Source organism: Lagopus leucura, unplaced genomic scaffold, assembly GCF_019238085.1.
Source record: "Lagopus leucura isolate 7727_CA_CO unplaced genomic scaffold, USGS_WTPT01 Super-Scaffold_100040, whole genome shotgun sequence".
NCBI classification, from domain to species: domain Eukaryota; kingdom Metazoa; phylum Chordata; class Aves; order Galliformes; family Phasianidae; genus Lagopus; species Lagopus leucura.
This window is the reverse complement of record NW_024962289.1, coordinates 2,195,168-2,213,789: the sequence shown is the minus strand read 5'-3', so window position 1 is coordinate 2,213,789 and position 18,622 is coordinate 2,195,168. Positions and strand designations below refer to the sequence as shown.

The 18,622-nt window shown below is 37.9% G+C and overlaps 1 protein-coding gene across 7 annotated transcripts in view; it reads left to right on the top strand.

The window, feature by feature from the left end:
- Positions 1–18,622, top strand: part of B3GNTL1 (UDP-GlcNAc:betaGal beta-1,3-N-acetylglucosaminyltransferase like 1) — a 117,104-nt gene that overhangs the window by 69,662 nt on the left and 28,820 nt on the right. For 6 of the 7 annotated variants that reach the window (XM_042883984.1, XM_042883983.1, XM_042883985.1 and 3 more), the window contains one exon: positions 14,502–14,597. In XM_042883984.1, the coding sequence (XP_042739918.1) occupies positions 14,502–14,597 (96 nt within the window). Of the gene's footprint in view, positions 1–12,174; positions 12,256–14,501; positions 14,598–18,622 lie in introns of those variants that run through there. The other variant, XM_042883987.1, reaches the window with a different exon arrangement.

Below are 18,622 nucleotides of genomic sequence, written 5' to 3'. Positions count from 1 at the left end.
CTGGAGTTAGATGCAGTGCCTTTGGCAGCCAGAGCTTTTATCAGTATTGACTCTGGCAATTTGGGGCTCGCAGCTTGGAGTGCTGGTAGCTATTGCCATTGTTATGAGTGGCAGCACAGCTGGGTTCTCTTTGAAGAGTTTCATCTGTGTCCTGTTAGGCAGTTGGTAGTTATTCATCTTTCATCTTGAGAGATTCTGCTGATAAAACAGCAGCATGTATGCTGCCATGGCACTTCTGTCCCCATTCACTGCTGCTCTGTCCTCTTCCTTGGGTTTTGCAGTGCTTCCCCACATGCCCTGTCATTCCAGTATCTGGCTTACTTTCACAACCGTTCTGAGTGTGCAGCTGCTCCACCCTTCAATTCTATTCAGACAAATCTGATGAAACTGACTTACTGACACCTCAGCCTGGCTATTGTTTCAAGCTCTTTCTGAAGCTACTAGCCAATTATGTAAGATCTAATAATCAACCACTGTTCCTTTCCCAAAATAAAACTGAGGTGTTTGGAGGTGATAACACATCCATGTGGTGTAATTATTTTCAGTTAATTCAGCCGGAATACACATGCTCTCTGATAAGACAATTATATATACAGTGCTTCTGGGAAAAACTCCCAAAGTAACTGCCTTTAACTTCACAGGGTAAGCAGAAGACTTTCAGTGCTACAGTAAAATCTAATGTAAAATGGAATTTTACATTAATCAAATTTACTAAACTAAACCGTGTTTTCTAACATAAATGTAATCCTGGTGATGTTTTTTTCAATAAATGTGGAGGTAGTGATCATGTATTTAAACAGTGAGCGTTAAGAAATCTGCTGGCAAATAAGAGGTGTAAGAAGGCAACTGTAAGAACTGCAATAGGAAGCATCTACTGCTGCATTCTATTAACGTGTTGTGACTTAGAGTCAAGGGCCACACTGCAGTGACTTGAATCATTTGGTAAGAGGATGAAAGGAGAATGTTTATGGGAAAGTAGATAGGAAAAGAGTAGTATATTAAAGGAGAAACATGAGGAAAAACTGCAGGAAAAAAATAGTGGGTGACAGGAAAAGAATCGTGCAGTTTAGGGAGAAACACAGGATGAGGCAAGGAAAAGACAAATACCATAAAGCTTGGGAGAAAAAGGTGAAATTGGTGTGTAGGAGTGGGAATGGAAAAAGGGTAAATCTGAAGGGACATGTAGTCTAAAAATAGGTGTGTGCAAATGAAGTACGTGTGAAAGGAAGAAATGTTAGTGAAAAATGGGAAAGGAAAAGTAAAGATGTAGAATTTTGTTGGAAGAGAAAGAAGCTCTGAAGCAGTGACTGCATTTCATCCCAACGAACTAAAGACACAGCAGATCATACTTCAGGCCATTTGTAGTGAATCAGAGAACTACTGTATTATAAATACAGTAAATCGTGCAGATTTAGAGCACTTGGCATGGTCATAAACTTTCAGAGAAAAAAGTAAAAGTTAATGGTGAGAAATGAAGTTTTGAAAAATGTTTAAATTATTTATGTTCAAAGTATCATATAAAATCAGTATAAAGGATTTTATGGTATGTTCCAATTCACAGATTAGCCAAGAGTGAGGAAAATGTATTAAAGTTAATTTACACTAACTTATTTGATGCGGGGTGTTTTAGGATGGATTTAGGAAGTTCATTAATAAAGCTCTGTAGATCAAAATCAAATCCACATGTCTCAGTCTGTGAAAGCAGACGTTTATAAAATAAATGAATATATCATGTTACTTCTGTTTTTCTTTAAGATGACTTCATGTGAATTGGGATCAACTGCAGAGTTACGAGATGTGTTGGAGCATGTTGAAAGGTGTTAGCCTAATACACAGCATCACCTCTCCTAAGCTGAGTAGGTCGGCAGACTTTGGGGTCTTGTGAGTTGTTTTGGTACAGTAAAAACAAGAAGCAAATCTTTCTTGTTATAGTCTAGTGTCTTCATCGAGAATGTATGAAAAACATATATATTTCTACCCCTCCTGAATAAAGTGTGAAGGAAACAGGAGTAACTAATCTCTGCTTACTGATTCGAGCCTTGTAAGTTTTCCTACAGGCTCTTGTAAACTACCTGCAGCTTTTCTTTCTGCTGAAAGTTCTTCAGCAGCGTGCTTTTATTCCCATCACCTTGCCCTGCTCCATTTCTCTCCCTGTCTCTCTTCCTATTGCTTTAGTTACCTATTCCATATTGAAACTTGTGGAAGTTTATGCTTTTCCTGCGTGGAGGCCAGCTATGGTAATTCTCATTTTGGGAGAGGCTTCACTCATCTGAGCTGAGCGGTACTGGGGCATTTTTAGTGCAGAACATCTGACGGCAAATCTCACAGCAATGCTGTGTTTTAATCTTTATCTTTGAATCTTATAACTCTGCTTGTTATGATTATATTTTTCCAGAGAGCACTGATGTTTTACCTTTTCAAACACAAAAAGAAAAATTTACTTTCTGTTTCCTAAAGATACTCTTTGATCAGAAGTTCATGTTAACAATTTCTTTTTTATTTCAAGACCGAGAGAGGAATGCCCAAGGGTGACATAAATCATCTGTAGTTCCAAAAGCCTTTTAAATAAAGTATTTTCTCCTTACAGGATTGAAACTTGTGATCTGTCATCAGGTTCTGAGTTACTTATTTGAGATCTAAGCACCACATTTTGCCTTTCACTGCATTTTGGGGGAAGCTATTTACTTCACTGAAGGCTGTCATCTACAGTCTAAAGATGTTTACTGATTTCAGTTGACTAATGAGAAATTACATTGAAATGAAGAATTCTAATTACTTATTATTGTTAGTAAGTCAAGAATCACTACTACTAAGAGAACTACTTAGAATGGCAAGACTATGGTGGCAACGGGTGATAAGACTGAAAAAGTCAGTGAAACTTTCAGATTCTGTCAGTGTTATTTGTGGGTTGGTTTAAACAAAAAGAACACTTACCCCAACTTTCTTTTTTTCATATAGAGTAGGAATGAAATGCTTGAGATGTGTGAAAAAGAAAGCTTTTCCCATCAGTGTTTATCACTCAACAAAGCTTCATTTGAACTTTTAAAAGTTGGCACCCTGTGAAAGTAACGCCTGTTAAAACATGGCAGTCATTGAGAAATGGGTTTCTCTACAGCCGCTCTTCACTCATGATGATTTTGACTTAGAATATGTAGGTAATCTAGCACAGCAAATATTGAGATTCACTGCTAGTAAGATGAAGTAATTTGCAATTTGTATAAAGGAAATTATTTCACTGGAACGTGTATTTTATAGAAAGAAAGCGTTGTTTGTAACTTTGATAATTTGATTTCAATCACAGATAGCTGCAGTGATGTTGTGTTGTTCAGTAGACATAATAATCCCTCAGCAGACACAACAGTCACTCAATCTTTTTGAGATTAAAAAATTTAAACGAATTCCATAGAATTACAGCTTGTATTGGTATATTTCTGCCAGAAATACTTAGATCATAAATACTTAAATGTTCATTGTGATCAATGAACGTTTTGTTTTCAAAAGATACAATTAGCTTTCTAAGATTTAGCAAAACAAGCGATGGGATACAGATCATTGGTCATGACATTGATCTTAAAAGTGTTCTCCTTTATGTATTTATTTCAGGACAGGTGATGAGGTGACAGAAACTTGCAGGTCTTATGCTGTGTCAGAAATGAAGTAAACCAGCTCTGATAGTTGTTATTACAGAGCATACGTATTATGTTACTTTGAACTGTTTGACTGTGAGGCTGAAAAATATTTAAACAGAATGCAAGGACCAGAACAGCTGTGACAGCGTAGGAAGTTTCAAGTTTTCTCTTTATTTTTATTTAATATTTTTTCCTTGAAGACCTTGCTGTCTTCCTATCCTTTCACATCAAAGAACAGCTTATTTGTTTTGAGTTCCCTGAAGTAAAGCTGGAAGGCACACCTTTCCTGTGTGTAATGAATGCTTCAAGCATGGCAGGAGCACTGAAAGTGGGGGTGCCAGAGAAGGTGAGCTGCTGGGGGCTGTGTGGGGGCAGCTGGGGTTAGCAGGGCTGGTGCCAAGGGACAGGAGCTGCAGGGCTTCATCGCAGTGGGAGCTGCAAACTTTACAACCTGGCAATGAAGGATGAAGCCAGCCTGTCACAGAAACGTTAGAAGCGGAATGATGAGGTTGAGCAAAACTTGTCTGATCATCCTTGGATGATGATAGAAGCGTCTGTTATTTCTGTGTGAAAATTGGATTTTTTAAAAAATTGCTTTAGAATAGTTATACTTCCTTCAGGTCTACCTACAATGTCCACAAAAGGCCTGTTGTTGTGAGGCCTTTTTGGAGGCCTCCCTAGTCAGTGGAAATGCCTTCTGTTAGGGCATGTCACTGCACTCCTCTGAACACTGCTGACTTGCATCTCAGGTCAGGCAGCGGTGAATTTGTTTTGCTGACTCATTGATCTGAAGGGAAGCAGCATCTCTGCTCCAGAGAGCTCCTGGTGTTGGGAAGGATCTTACGGACGGGTCAGGAATGTGTTACAGAGCAGAAGATACGAATTTACATCCAGTTATGCTCTGGGTGCAGTAATTCTACTGAAGTCAGTGAAGGTAGCCTATATTTTTACTGATGTAAGTGGAAACAGAAACATCTACCATTTAACTTAAAACACCGTACGGCAACTTGCTGTACTTTTTTCACTTTACATTTTGCAGATACCATACATAAACCTGGTTTATATCTTTTCTAAGTGGCAGTTGGTATAAACATACAGTATCAGTGTATAGGATGAAATATGTGAGAAGTTCCCCTTGGAAATGAAGGGAAGAGGTTATTAGAAACAACCTAATTCAAATTAAAGTGCCTGAAGTGTCTGACTTGCTTTGGTGCTAAAAAGCTGGCACACCTGGTGAGGGGAAGCAGCTACAGCATGTGTATGGACTGAAGTTAAGTATTTCTCTGATTTCCTCTGGTATTTCTGTTAAAGGGTGTTTTGGTTTGGTTTTCAGCTGGAAGGATACTTTCTTTCCTCACCTTCCATGGCAGCCATACAGTACAAGAAGCAGCACGACCATACAGACCCATGTTCTCTATTTCTTAGAATTAAATTTTCACACCTTTCAGTGCTGTAGAAAAGTCAGTTGAGTTTTTGACTGAATAGGGCACCTTTCAACGTTCCACAAGCTTTAAAGAGCTGATGTCTTCTATTCATTTTCATGAGAAGGTGAAAGATTGCCAGCTGGTATTTTTTGTCTACTTAGAAATGATGTTGGTGAGTTTCAAGGTTAGAGTCCAGAGAACTGCTGTTTGAGACTTCCTTTCTGGCTGGTACCTCACTGACAGCTTTCTACCCGAACACTTCGTAGAGCCACCACTGGCTGGCTTTTTTTTTTTTTTTTCATGGAGTGTTGCTTGAAGCGTGCCAGAATAATAAGTCCTGAAGGTATTACACCTCATCAACTTCGTGGTCATTTTGGCTGTATTTGAAGGGATTTTTATGGGGAAGAACGTATTCATTATTGTGGAACTGGGTGGCATGGCTAAAATGCTTTAGCTGGAAGATCACAACTTGCTATTGTCTCTGTGAATTCAAATGAATAAAGAAAACTTGTTGTTCACAGGGAAGGTGCAAGTGAATATTGAGAAAAATCTGGCTTTTATAGATGAATTGGCGTATTTTTGGAAATGCATTTTCTGTTCCTCAGGCTGCCTTTTTTCTCCTTCCAGTTTCCGAAGAACTTTGGAGTGGAATAACGTGTGTACGTGGAAAAATTGTTGTTTGGATCAGAGATGTGTAGGCAAGCATTCCCCTTAAGTGTCTCAACCTAACTAAATATTTAAACATGCACAGTTTGCCTAGGTACATGCTTTTAAAGCAATGGCTTCCTGATTCAGGATTTAACTTGTTAATTCTGAGGTTGTGCTGGCTTTGAAGCTTAGGCTCTGTTACTGCAGTACGTGAGTCCTTCTGGTTCTATCATTTATTTTTATGTAGGATTTCCCTGTGAAGTGGTGCAGAGGTTCCCACTTCCAAAAAGAAGTTACACTGCTTAGGTTGGGTATTATTAAACCAAACACTGGAGTCTAATTCCCAGAGTGTTAGATTTGCTGTGATCCCCGTGCAGTGCAGGGAAGGATGCAGATGTTCCTGAACTGGATTCAGAACAGCCAATATTGTCTGTACTGGCCAAGAGGAACTTGAAGCAAATGTGTTTGGGGATACTGCAGGGCAGAGGTGACTTAAGTCTAGAAACATTCTTGTTTTGGAATTGCACAGGGAATCTGAGCTTCAGGTTTGGAAATCATATATATGTTGTTGATTAGAAGCCTAATTCTCATGGATTTCAGTGGATGGCTAGATTCAATATACTGCTTTGAAATCATGATCTCTTAATGCAGCAAATATGGGGGATAGTAATTATTTATAAGAAATACAAGTAAATATTGTTAATATATTGTGCTTAACATAAGGTTAAATTAGATCAGCTCATCTGAGGATCTGATTAATGCTCTTGCTCTCTTTAATTTTTTCTTATGCTGGTGTTGAACCCTGAATTACAGCTGTTTGTTGCAGTGGAACTCCTAATTTCTTAGTTTGTAACACTGGAAGCTCCATCCATGCTGGCAGAGAGATTTGCTCTTCCCCCTAGGGATGTGCAAATGATGTATTTCCTTACTACAGAAAAGATTGGACCTACCCTTATAATAATTTCCATCAGCCACCATTAGAAAAAAATACAGAGAAAGCATTGCTGAAATTCTTCTTGGATTGCTGGTTTATCTTGTTGTTCTGCTTTTGTTTTTCTTACACTATCTCATTTAAATCTTAATCATTTTTAGCAGGATGTGTGTGACAAACCAAGGTGTTTTTGTTGAGTGACCCATGAAACTTTCAAAGGTGTCCCTGGAGCTTCTTAGCAGATCTTTCCCAGCTGGTGCTGGTGATTTTTAGTATAGCCAAGACTGCTGTTCTCAAACTTGAAATTACATTAAGTACAATTCTAGGATATGTTTCTTCTGGTTTTTGGCTTTTTGGCCAAAACTTTATTTATTCTGATTGTTAGGTTCTTTTATATAGTTGTGTTTTTATTTGTAATTGTAATTACAGAGTAAGAACATTCTTGCTGTTGCGTTGCTATGATGCCATTCCTATTTATTAATGCTACTAGAGCCAGGTAATCCTTATTTGCTCTTAGAGGTGTAGATGTTTCTGCAGGACAAGATAAGACTGAGGCATTAAATAACAATGTAAAAAATCTTCTACATATGTGCAAATGTGGCTTTGTCTTCCTTGACCATTGCTAGCTGAACTTAACAGCTTCACATAGCATGATATGAGAGCTGGCTTCTTGCTACAGAAATTCTTTTGGCCAGTTTGAGGATAGTTATAATAGTCTAATAATATAAATGTGTGGGTACACAAGGCTAGGACAGATATCCACTGAAAGGTGTTTACTTGCACTAGAATTTAGGAGCTCCAGTCAAGGAGCCCCATTGCATTCACTGCAGATGCAGCAGGGATCTGGAAAGAGTTCTATCTCACATCAGAAATTCTTTGTGACAGAGAGGGCCTGTGTAGTGTGGGCAGTTGCTTACACATCTCTGATCCAGGTGGGGTGAGTGTGGCCCCCCAGTCCCTGCTCCTTATTGCTGATTTCTAATTGGAGCACAGGTAGTCTGAGCCTGGTTCATACTAACCTCCATTAGCAAGATCTCAAATTACTTATGACCTTCTTTCTTATCATTGAGTTCCTGAGGGCTCCTTTTAAAATATTCTAAGATGCTGCTTCGATAGAATGACTGACTGATCAGATAATAACTAATTCAAAACAGTAACAGGGCATGCTAACTTCAGGTAGAACTTCAAGTTAGGGATAAATGTCGGGAGTGATGCACCCTTAGAAGCCAATTTCAGAGATATGATACGACCTCCAGACTGCCTACGCTGTGAGAGTTGTGGGTATGGAGAAAGAAATCCCAAATAAAAGGAAACGTTAATCAGGTTGTTGGCTGGGAGGCAGTGAGAGAACCTACAAAACCAAATCCCACATATAAACCTATCAACAAGTAATTAGGGAGGCTGAAACAAGAGAATGTGGGTAGGAGGGAAAACTTTGTAGTGCTCTCAGTTCTGTTTTTTCTCAGGCTTTTACAAATTAATGGGCCCTTAATTTTTATTTGTGCGTATTCTCAGAGTTTGTTAATGTCTCCCCAGTATTTTCTTCTTCACTGCTAAAATCCGAAATGTTCTGACGGGACACTGAGCTCTTGACATGCAGTAGGTCCTTTTCATTATCAAAAATGTATGTGCATGTAAAAACTTCCATGAAAGTACTGTTCTTTTTTTGCCCAATAAGTATATATCATTATGGAAAAAGTATTTATGGGATTACGAATCTGAAACAACGTGCAGAACGTTAATATTAGGCCATTTCTGTAAAATAAAACTGTGATAATGGGTTCATTTTCCCCCTTGTGCAATATACTCTTTGTTCTTTTCTCCCAGCAGTTAAATGTACTTTTATATACTCTAATATAATTAACTGATTTTTACTTTTGTTGTTCTCCTGTTCACAATTTTGAAGTGATACGGAATACAAATCAAATAGTCTTGGGACACTGGAATGCATTCAGTACTTTGATACTCCCCAAAGACTTGTGTTATGATGGAAGACATGAGGGAGGGATTTAGGGTAACATTAGCTTTGATTTCCTAAAAAAAAACATTCTACCATTGCAGTTGTTAATCAAATACTCATAATGTAGTCTCAGATCTAATCTTTTTTTTTTTTTTCCTCTTTACCTCTTCTAAATGTTAAAAGCCTATGGCAGGGGTCAACATGACAAACACAAAAGAAATTCCATTTATATTGAAATAAATACAGCAAATCTGCATGAATATCTAGTGTTTCTCTTGTGGATCTTCTGTGAGGGGATTAGCACAGCTAAACTACAAACCCAAAAAGTGATCTTCTTACCTAGGATTCTGTGCACATCTATGGAATTATAGAATCATCAAGGTTGGGAAAGACCTACAAGATCATCCAGTCCAACCTTCCACCTGTCACCAATAGCTCTCACTAGAGCATGTCCCTTAACACAACGTCTGAATGCTCCTTGAACGCCTCCCTGGCAGCCCATTCCAGTGCCTGACTGCTCTTTCAGAAAAGCAGTGTTTCCTAATGGAATGTTCAGAAGATGCTTGAAGTTCCTGTCTTCCTCCACTTCTAAATTACATTTACATTGATTTGAAAAGGAAAATTGGTGAGTGTTAGTAGGTAAGATATGTTAGGCTTGTGGATAAATCTGCATGCTCAAAAATATTTAAACTATATACTGTTTTTCTTTCAAAATACCTCTATCTTAAAGTTTATGACAGTTAATATTTGCTAGGAAACTTACACTAGTATCAGTGAAACATTAATTTTCAAAGGTGGTGTGTGGAAACCTTTCACGTATTGCTTTTTGTGTGAATTTGCTTTCATCTTTACCAGCATTCTTCAGAGAAGCAAACAACTGACTGCTCTGTTCATTGTGGGCACTCCTTGTTAGCAGAGCTGAAGACGTTCCTTGGATATTACAGCTCCTCCAGACTTTGACAGGTGTTGTGGGGGCTAGACAGGACTAGCATGATTATCTTCACACTGTATATGATTTTTGGTATATAAAATATTAAATAACAAGTTACAGACATAGCTGATGTTTTTATGGGTGGGAAATGAATAACAACTGCTTTCAAGTCACCTGAGCACTGAAGATTTGTAAGTCTTTCTGTGAGTGGAACTGTTCTGTCCTGGAACTATTTCCAAATCTCAAAGACCTTTTCCATCTTAACTTTACAACCATACCAAGTGGCACGTCCTCATGTCGGATGGGAAGGTCATTTTAAGGTATGACATGAACACTGGTCAGTGCTGCTTCTCTAGCAGATTGCTTGTTTGTTTTAATTGCAGTGTACTCAATACAACTTTCAAGCAGATTGTTTTCTCCCTTCTGTGGTGTGAGCTCAGCATAAATAACAAGTAAGCTCTTGGTAGAGAGTGCTCCATTTTATTAAATGGAGTAATTCTTCCATTGTAAATACTTGACTCTTTAAATACTGGAAACTTTCCAAGAATTAGAGACTCGTTAAGGCAGGGATGTTACAAAGACCACCTTTAGCAGCTTACAGACAAGAAAAAAGATGTAGGACAAGCTAGAATCATACAGGCTATTCCCTTTGCATGCCTCCATGCTGTAGATTTCAGTAGAAGGATAATTTATTGTCATTAGTAAATAAGAGTCTAGAAGAATGGCATTTGCTCTTGCATTTTACTGGGAGCATTCAACTAAGATAAAGAGATGTTCAGAGTACTGTCAGCTTATCCAGCATTATGAGACTGGCGTAGGCAGCTCGCATGAAGCAAGAACACAATTCAATACAAATTTATTAGCCTATAAACCCATAGTTAATATATTACCTCTGGAAGCAAGCACTTCCAGGTGTTACTGTTTAGCCTGTATAGTTAGGATTCTGTCCTACTTTGAATGCAAAATGTTTTTTTATATTATTTAAATCCTGTACCAGAATTACTATGTGTATGTCAAACATTCAGTGTGGAGTTACAGCATGTTTTATTTCTGATCTCTTTTTTTTTAATTTCTTTTGCTCTGCCAGCTCTTGGCTTCTTTAGAGCAGATTTTCAGCTAATATTGAAGCATGCAATGATTAGGTGATACAGTCAATTATTTGTATAAGCATGGGAAAGGGTTAAAAAAAAAAAAAGTTCAATATAATCTAAATTCACTTAATGTAATCCATACCAGATTGGTTGTTTGGACTCTTTAAAGTTTAGTAAATTCATTGTAATTCTTTTTTTTTTTTTTTTGAAAAAACTTATTTGCCAGAAAGTTTCCTGAAGTAGGACAAAGGTATTTTCTTCCTTGCTGCTGTTCCTCTTCAGTCACACCAACACACACGAGTGACTGTAAACCAAGTAATCTGCAGTCATGAAGTCCTGGTACACGCACTATGAAATTAATGGTAGAAATGGTATCTTAACATCTGAAGTGATGAATCTTCAGCCTATCATCTCCTGTAGCTCAGAAAGCGCTTGTGTCCCTCAGCCACCTCATTTTTGTTTTGCTGCGTTGTTTTGGCTTCTCCAGTGTGTTAATGAATGACTCAGGGTATTGGAAAGCTTCACTTATCACACAGGAGATCGTTTCTGATCCTGATCTGTATTGTAACTTTCATGAATATTATACCACAAGTAGAATTAAATATGAAGGTTTATTTGGAGGAATTAGCTTCCTACATTGAAAAGCAATTTGGGTTCTTGATTAAATATGAGAACTGCTAGCTTCCTCACTGTATTCTCCAGAACATCATGCAATAAGGTTATTTCGCCATCTGCATGTATTCTTTTAGCACATTGCTAGAAGATTTTGATTTGCTGATTTGGAAAATAGGACTTTGCTGTGAAGAGTTACTGTAAACACATGAATGCCTCTCTCTGTACTGGAGCTTAGATTTCTTACTGAATGCTGACATGATCTGAAGTGAACATCAGTGGGAACCAGAATCACATGTGCTGCTGACAGCTTTGAAACAAAGCAAATGAAACCCACTTTATCAACTCTGTGTTCTTCAGATATTTTTTTTTTTTGTCCAGAGGATCTCTCTAATTGTTGAATGGAATTTGATAGCTGAGCAGTTGGCAAGGACAAACCAGAATAAATCAGTTTCAAATACTTGCTCTTTCTTGATCCTTGGAATAAAACCAGATGACAATAAAAGTTCTGATAATTTAATAAATATAGTGCTGAAATAGCAGCCTGTGTGACCTTGAAAACCAATGAAGGGGGAATTCCAATCTGATTGTGACAACACCATGTTCTTCAGGAATTCTAAATCTGAATGGAGTTATACCTTCATCTAAAAGCCCTATAGTTGTTTTTGACAACGTGGCTTCATTAGATTCTCTTAGGTAATCCTCACAGCATACATTGTACAGTAAGTTAACAGCTACTATTGAGAGTTCATTTACTCACAGAGCCGTGTGTGAGAGATTCTTTGGTCCAAATTGGTTTCCAATATACTGAATTAATTCCAAAATTCAATCTCATTCATTTCTACAGCATCCAGTAGTTAATGACAAGCCAAACTGATATCTAGAATTTCCAAAATGCAGAAGGTTGAAGTCACTGTTTTCTCCTCTTGCAGATCAACTTTCAGAAGCTCTTCAAGTTAGCCTTCAGAGAGCAAAAAGAACCTCAACTTCAAGAATGGTATTTTAATCGAGCAGAGGACAAGCTAGCATGTATGTGTCCATTGTGGCAGAGGATCTGCATTTCCTTATTTTCACATCACGTTGTAAATGTTGACGTAGAAGCAGCTTTCTTTGCCTTTTTGTTGATTCTTACTGGTGTGCTGTTCCAGGTTCGAAGGCTAAGCTAAAGGCTAAAAGCCTTCATGTGACCTGTAGTGGTGCAGCCACCTCATCATCAGTCTGAGTTCTCTTAGTAAGATTCCAAACACTGTGGTATCCTTCTTGAGATGGACAGTGAGTGAAGCCTAGATTTAGGAAAGACATTGGTGTTAGCAGCATGTGTTTCGAATTTGTTCTGTTGAGTTTCGTTTCAGCAGATACCTCAGTGGAACAGACCAAGATATTTGGGATGTGTGCTCTTTGCATGTGAGCATGACTAATTACACTGAGCCACCTCTTTAAGATTAAGCACAGTTGTGTTCTCTGATGATCCTGGCTGTGCTGAGGAAATGGCATTCTAGTCTCTCCAAACACATCTTGTGTTCCAATAGGCTCAAGGCTTTCTTTGAAGATTTTCTTTCATTCAGAAATTAGATTCAATGCAATGCATTCTAGCCTAGCTTTTCTCCCTACTGTTGTTTTCTTTTAGGATTACTGTTTGGTCATTGTTTAGTTTGGGCCATATTCAATTGCCCTTGTAATTAGTGTGGAGCTAATAACCGTGTACAGGCTAATCATCTCTGCTCTGATTTTCTGGGAGTGTTTTGACTCTTTCAGCTCCAACTGCCTTTTGTGGGGAGTTCTTGACATTTAGCACATCTGCAGCCAGTATATTTCAGTAATGAACAAGCTGTTAGTGTCGTAGCCATTGAATGATAGGATTATTCTGACTAAACCTGAGTGTCTATAATGTAAGAATCCTTATTCAAATGGGCCAACCCTAGGGTCTCTTCCTAGACAATGAAGTTGTACCATTATGTTGTGGAGTAAGAATGTAGCGTCTTTCATTTGAAAGGGGATGTCTGCATTTGGTCAGATGATTCGTGCCATAGGAAAAGTGGGAGGAGATTACCTATTGACTTTCATTAGACTTCTCCAATTTTCTTGAAGACCTGATTTAAGTATCTGTGCAGAACTGCCTTTGGGATTTATGTTCAGGTACATCAGAGGAAGTAGAAATTGACAGATATAAACAGAGCTTGAGGAACTCTCAGGTTGAAGTCAGGAGGAGTACCTTTAAAATGTAATGGCTTAAGTGCATGTGACAAAATTTACATTCATGCACTGCTTCTTAAAACCTTAAACTATATGGGAATATTCATATTGCCACTACAGCAAGCTAAGAAATCATCTGCTCATGAGGTCAGCATTTTGAAGACTGTCAGTAATCATTCTTTCCTTCTGCCTTTGTAAATGAGGCTGTACTTCTTACTTCCTGCAGTTCTTGGAAGCAGGCATAGTATCCTGCCTTAACTTTGCGTGTACTGTTTGACAAGTTCAGTCTTGTTTGGCCAGATATTTCATCTTGTATTAAAAGAAAGAATCAGTTTACCTTCTGTAAATCCAGATTTTGTTGTAAACACAACCATGAAATAAAACAGGTTTGTTTAAAGCTGCGAAGACTGATTTGTATAGTTTTTGGCTGTCACTATTCAAGAGGATGAAATTAATAACCACTCCCTTTTCAGTCCCTAAAGCATTTTCTATCCAACAACCTTTTAAGGTAGGTAGCACTGGGTAGCAAATCTGTAGTGCTCTGGTAGTGTTTAAAATACTTGCTCAATCTTGATTAAGCTTCAAAAGCCTTTGGCAAAAATAACAGATGAATGAATGAATGAATAGATGAAATTTCTTAATATATTCACAAGGAATATAAAACAAAATCAACCTACAATTCTAGAGTGTAAGAGCTTTAACTTTTTAAGATCGTTCTTAATTTCCTTCAGTATCAACAGTGGGCATTTAATAGAACTGTCGCTTTCAGTGCATTTCTCAAAAACTGAAATGTAGTTCAAGGTACTCTGCGTATGTTGCAACATATGGTGGAATGGACTGTAAAGAAATAGGAAGCAGGAAGTTAGATTCATTTGGCTGCGATATTGTGATGAACTTCATTTTAGGCACAGAGCATATGCTAAGTTTTAAGCAATTGAATTAGTTCTTAAAATTGCTGAAGATTAAGTATATAAGGAATTATTTGCAGAAATTCAGATGAATGCGTGAACTTCACTTTGTTCTCCAGCACATGATGTTTTTGACATTCTCTTAAGATTATTTTTCCCCCACCTTTTCTGTAGGTGTTCACCTCCCATGGGCCTACTGTCATCATGCCAACCTGGTTCTGTTCTCGAGAATGGTTTTATCACGTAGGAAAATTTGATGAGGGTGGAAAGGTGAGTGAAACTCTTATTCAGATTCATGTGGACCTATTCTGTGTTTCAGACCTTAGGAGTTCTGGTTCCAGTGGTTTTGGTGAGATTTTGGAAAGTATTCCTTTAATTGTGCATTAAAAAGATTTGCTGAAGCTATTTCCTATTTTAGTATTTAAACTACAGCTTCTTATTCTCACTGTATCCTCTAAATGCAGCTATGCACTGTGTTTGTGTACATACATATACATTATGTGTGTGTATGAGGATATACAAGTGTTATTCTTTGTTCTGCCAGTAAAAGTTTAAGCACTGGCGGAGAAGTGTTCAGAATGCTGAAAAGATTTGCCCTCAATTTTGGGGCAGGTGAGTGGCAGAACTGGAGCTTGTTCTCCAGTCCAATCTACATTCACTGACCTATGCTCTTTGTTTCTTTTTTAGTATCGTTCCTTATAATTACGTTTTCATTCCCTGAAGAATGTTTGACATAACTTTTTGAGCATTCTTAGTAAGCTCAAAAAAGAAAGCAAGCTAAAACACAAGAACAGTAGAACTCAAGCCTAATGATAAAGTTCAAGAGGTTAAGTTAAACAGACCATTAGTCTGCTTTGCTTTTATATTTGGTTTTCTTCCTTTGTTTGGTTTTCTTTTGTGTTTTTATGCCTTTTTAGAAATTTTGTCTAGCTTTATATGTGTAGTTGTGTATTACTCAGATATAATATGTTGAAAATTTTAGTCCTAATGATTTTGCAGCAGCACTGTAGCCCTAAAAATTATCATGACAAGTTCAACTTTTTGTCCTTATTGTGACCTGACATCAAAATTAACTCTGTCTAGTACAGAGGGCATTAAACAGATTACTAACAAGAAGTGCAACTGGTCATAAACAGTGAGGTCAGAGGATACAAAATCATTTAGCACTTAGCACTCTAAGTATTTATATGACTCTTCCATTTGAAAAGAATTTGAGGCAAAGATTTTCTGTTGTTTATAGACCTGTTATGAACTGGTGCCTTCATAAACTAGTAAGGACTCTTAGTGATCTTACCTATGTGTCTATATGTTCTGACCTGACCCATCATCTCACTGTGTCAACTTGATCTCTTTCGTCTCCATTTTTGAGTTACTATTTAGCAGTGTGACCTCTAAGTGTCATATTGCTGCAAATAAACACAGAGAGAGGCCAACAAACGTCCACGTTTCAGCCTTCTCCATCTGCTAAACTATTTGCATGCCAAAAAGCTGCATTTCTCATTTGGATTTAAATCCAAACACCTGTTCTTCATGTTTCAGTGCTTAGTACAAATGGAATATAATTCTTCCATGGAGGAAATTGTGATTTGATGTTTATGTTAATAGTATGGGTAGACTGACAGAATATAAAAATAAAACTATATGTAATCTTAAAAAATTAAAATCTGACATTATCTGGGTAAGAGTCTGAGAAAGCACAGATGCTGATGTTTTCTTGCTTGGTATTGTTTAGGCTGGACAGAGATCAGTATTTGATCTGAAAAAGAATGAAAGTGGTGGAGCCAATGATAAATGAGTCTGTAAAACTATTTGAAAATTCATTCCATTCCCCATGCCTAATAACATTTTTGGTTAGCCTATCATTAAATACCATTTAGAATTTATCACATCCCTTTTGTGTGATGTTCCTATCATCTTTAACCAAATTTATCTGAATTTATTTGGATGAAAGAATTTCTTCTAACCTGCTGTTTTCCAAACCATTAAGTAAATTTCACATTAGAGGCTCCAGGTCTTAAAACTAAGGAAAATGGTTTAAAGCCATGATTTGGATAGGAGCCAAAAGATGGTATGACAGTTTTACAGAGAGAGACTTGAGAGTATACAGGGTAATCCTAAGGAGAAGGTATTCACAGCTATTTAACATAGCATGTGATTGCTCTGCTTGCATACTTCTGGTGACTGCTCTAATGGTAGCTCAAGGAATGTTTTCAACTGTGGTGATTTCTCTTTGAGAGAAGTAATTTCAGTGAGAAGTTCCCTACAAAATCAAAATATGATAGTAATTTAATACAGAAATTGTCTTCATGAATATCCCGAGAGAGAATTCTTCATAAATTACTTCAGTTGTTTTTTCTCTACTTCCACATTTAAAATAGAGAATAGCTGCAGTTTCTTAGTCTTCACTTCCAACAGCTCAGTAGTTTTCCCAGTCAGTACTCCTTGAACAGCAGATATTGCTAGATGATGGCACCTGGCAGAAGAGCATTTGGTTCTGAGGGAAGAGGATTTCCTTCACCAGAGGCCATGTTCTGAATTCACCTTCATGCTACCACCCTTCTCTGTGTTCCTTCCGTAAGTCCAACAGTTCATTCAAGACTGAGGAAATACTGTGGAGCAGCTGTTGCCATAAGTACTTCAATTTTCACTTGACGTCTCTGTTTTGGTGCTGAACAACTTTGAGTTTAATGCTTTTTTCCTGCTTAACCTTAGGTGTTGTAATATGCACCATTTGACCTGTTTTCCAGGCAACTCCACTGTAACAGTAGCATGATTTTTCTTCTTTATCTAATGTCCTAAAGTTTGTAGTGGGAAGGAACTTAGTTAAATGATGATGAAACAAACTCTCACCAAGATCCCATAAGAAGCAGGTTAGTATGGAAACAAGAATTGCTTTCTTTGTGATATGTCCCATACAGCAACTTCAGGCTCCTCTGAGAAATGAAAGAAATTTTGACTTCTTCTATCCAACGCTGCCCTGCTGTTTTTCTGTGGTTATCGGTGCCCTCTGACCTAAAAACCAACTTTTCTCAGCCTGTAGATCTGTAGTGACCAACACCAGCTGCTGCAGATTTCTCACCAGGTGTTAGCAGTTACAGGAGCTGAGGAGCAGTACTGCACACAGGGCAGCTTTTTAATTAAGTCCTTCAAAATTCATAGATAAGTACCTTCATCTTCCAGATTCCCATTCTCTTTTTGTTAGTACTGTAAGCTGGGCCTAAGATACTGCCTACTGATGGTGGAGCTGCAACATTCGAAGCCAGAATTTCTTGTTGTCTTGATAGCTGGCTTGCAGCTCCCTATGAAGTACGTGTGTTGAGGATGTTGCCCTTAATGCACAGTTCTGTGCACAGGAGTGGGAAATGCAAGGCGAGGGAGGAGGCAAGAGATGAATCATGGAATATTTAGTTTTGTCCCCGAACAAGGAGTTGCTTTAGTTCAGGTTTGGGTCTGCTTGACATCCTGTACAAAATTAGTCCCTGCATGCATCCAGCCGAGTTGTTAGCGCAGTCAAGTGAAACCTGTCCAAAATACTGGGTAAATACACATCTTTCACTTGCTTAGAGGCAACATATTAAAGTGAACTGTTAATTTGAATGTGGCTGGTGTGTGGTGGTTAGAACAGAGCAGGTGCAAACTGCTTTTCCTCCTAGGAATCTTAATCTGCAGCTGATAGGCTGAGGCCATCCCTTAGTGCAACAGCACGTATGGTTGGATTTTGCCTATAATGTGGAAAATTCCATTTGTACTCCAGTAACATATAAACTGTGCAATATAATTATATTAATGCTGAAAACTATTTATGTGGTAGGTTATTGCTGATATCCTAGATTGATACTTTTAGCTATGGGTATTAATTTTCCAAAAATATGCTGAAGTATCCCTTTAGCAGTTAAAGCAGCCTTTTCTTTGAAAGTTGCATTGTTTGACAAAGGTTCCTGGTGTTTAAAATGCCATCTGGATCCAATAATGCCTCTCAACTGGGAAGAAACTCTTGTACTGCACCAAACTTTACATGCTCAAGAGCTGTAGGAAGTCCCATCCCTGCAGGATCTGTAACACGGTCAACATCTTTCCTCCCCTGAAAGATGTACGTCAGTGCTGCTCCTTTGTAATGTGAGAGGCCACTGCTGAGCAATACAAGGCACCTGCTTGTTCCTGGCAGTGAGCATACTTTATTTCATAGTATTTCTGCTAGTTAAAGCAAAAGAGCTCTCCAGAACCAAACAGCGTTGTGAAAGATCCTTTTGCTTCTTCAGTAATTCTCTTCTTTAATGTACCTATTAATATTAAGT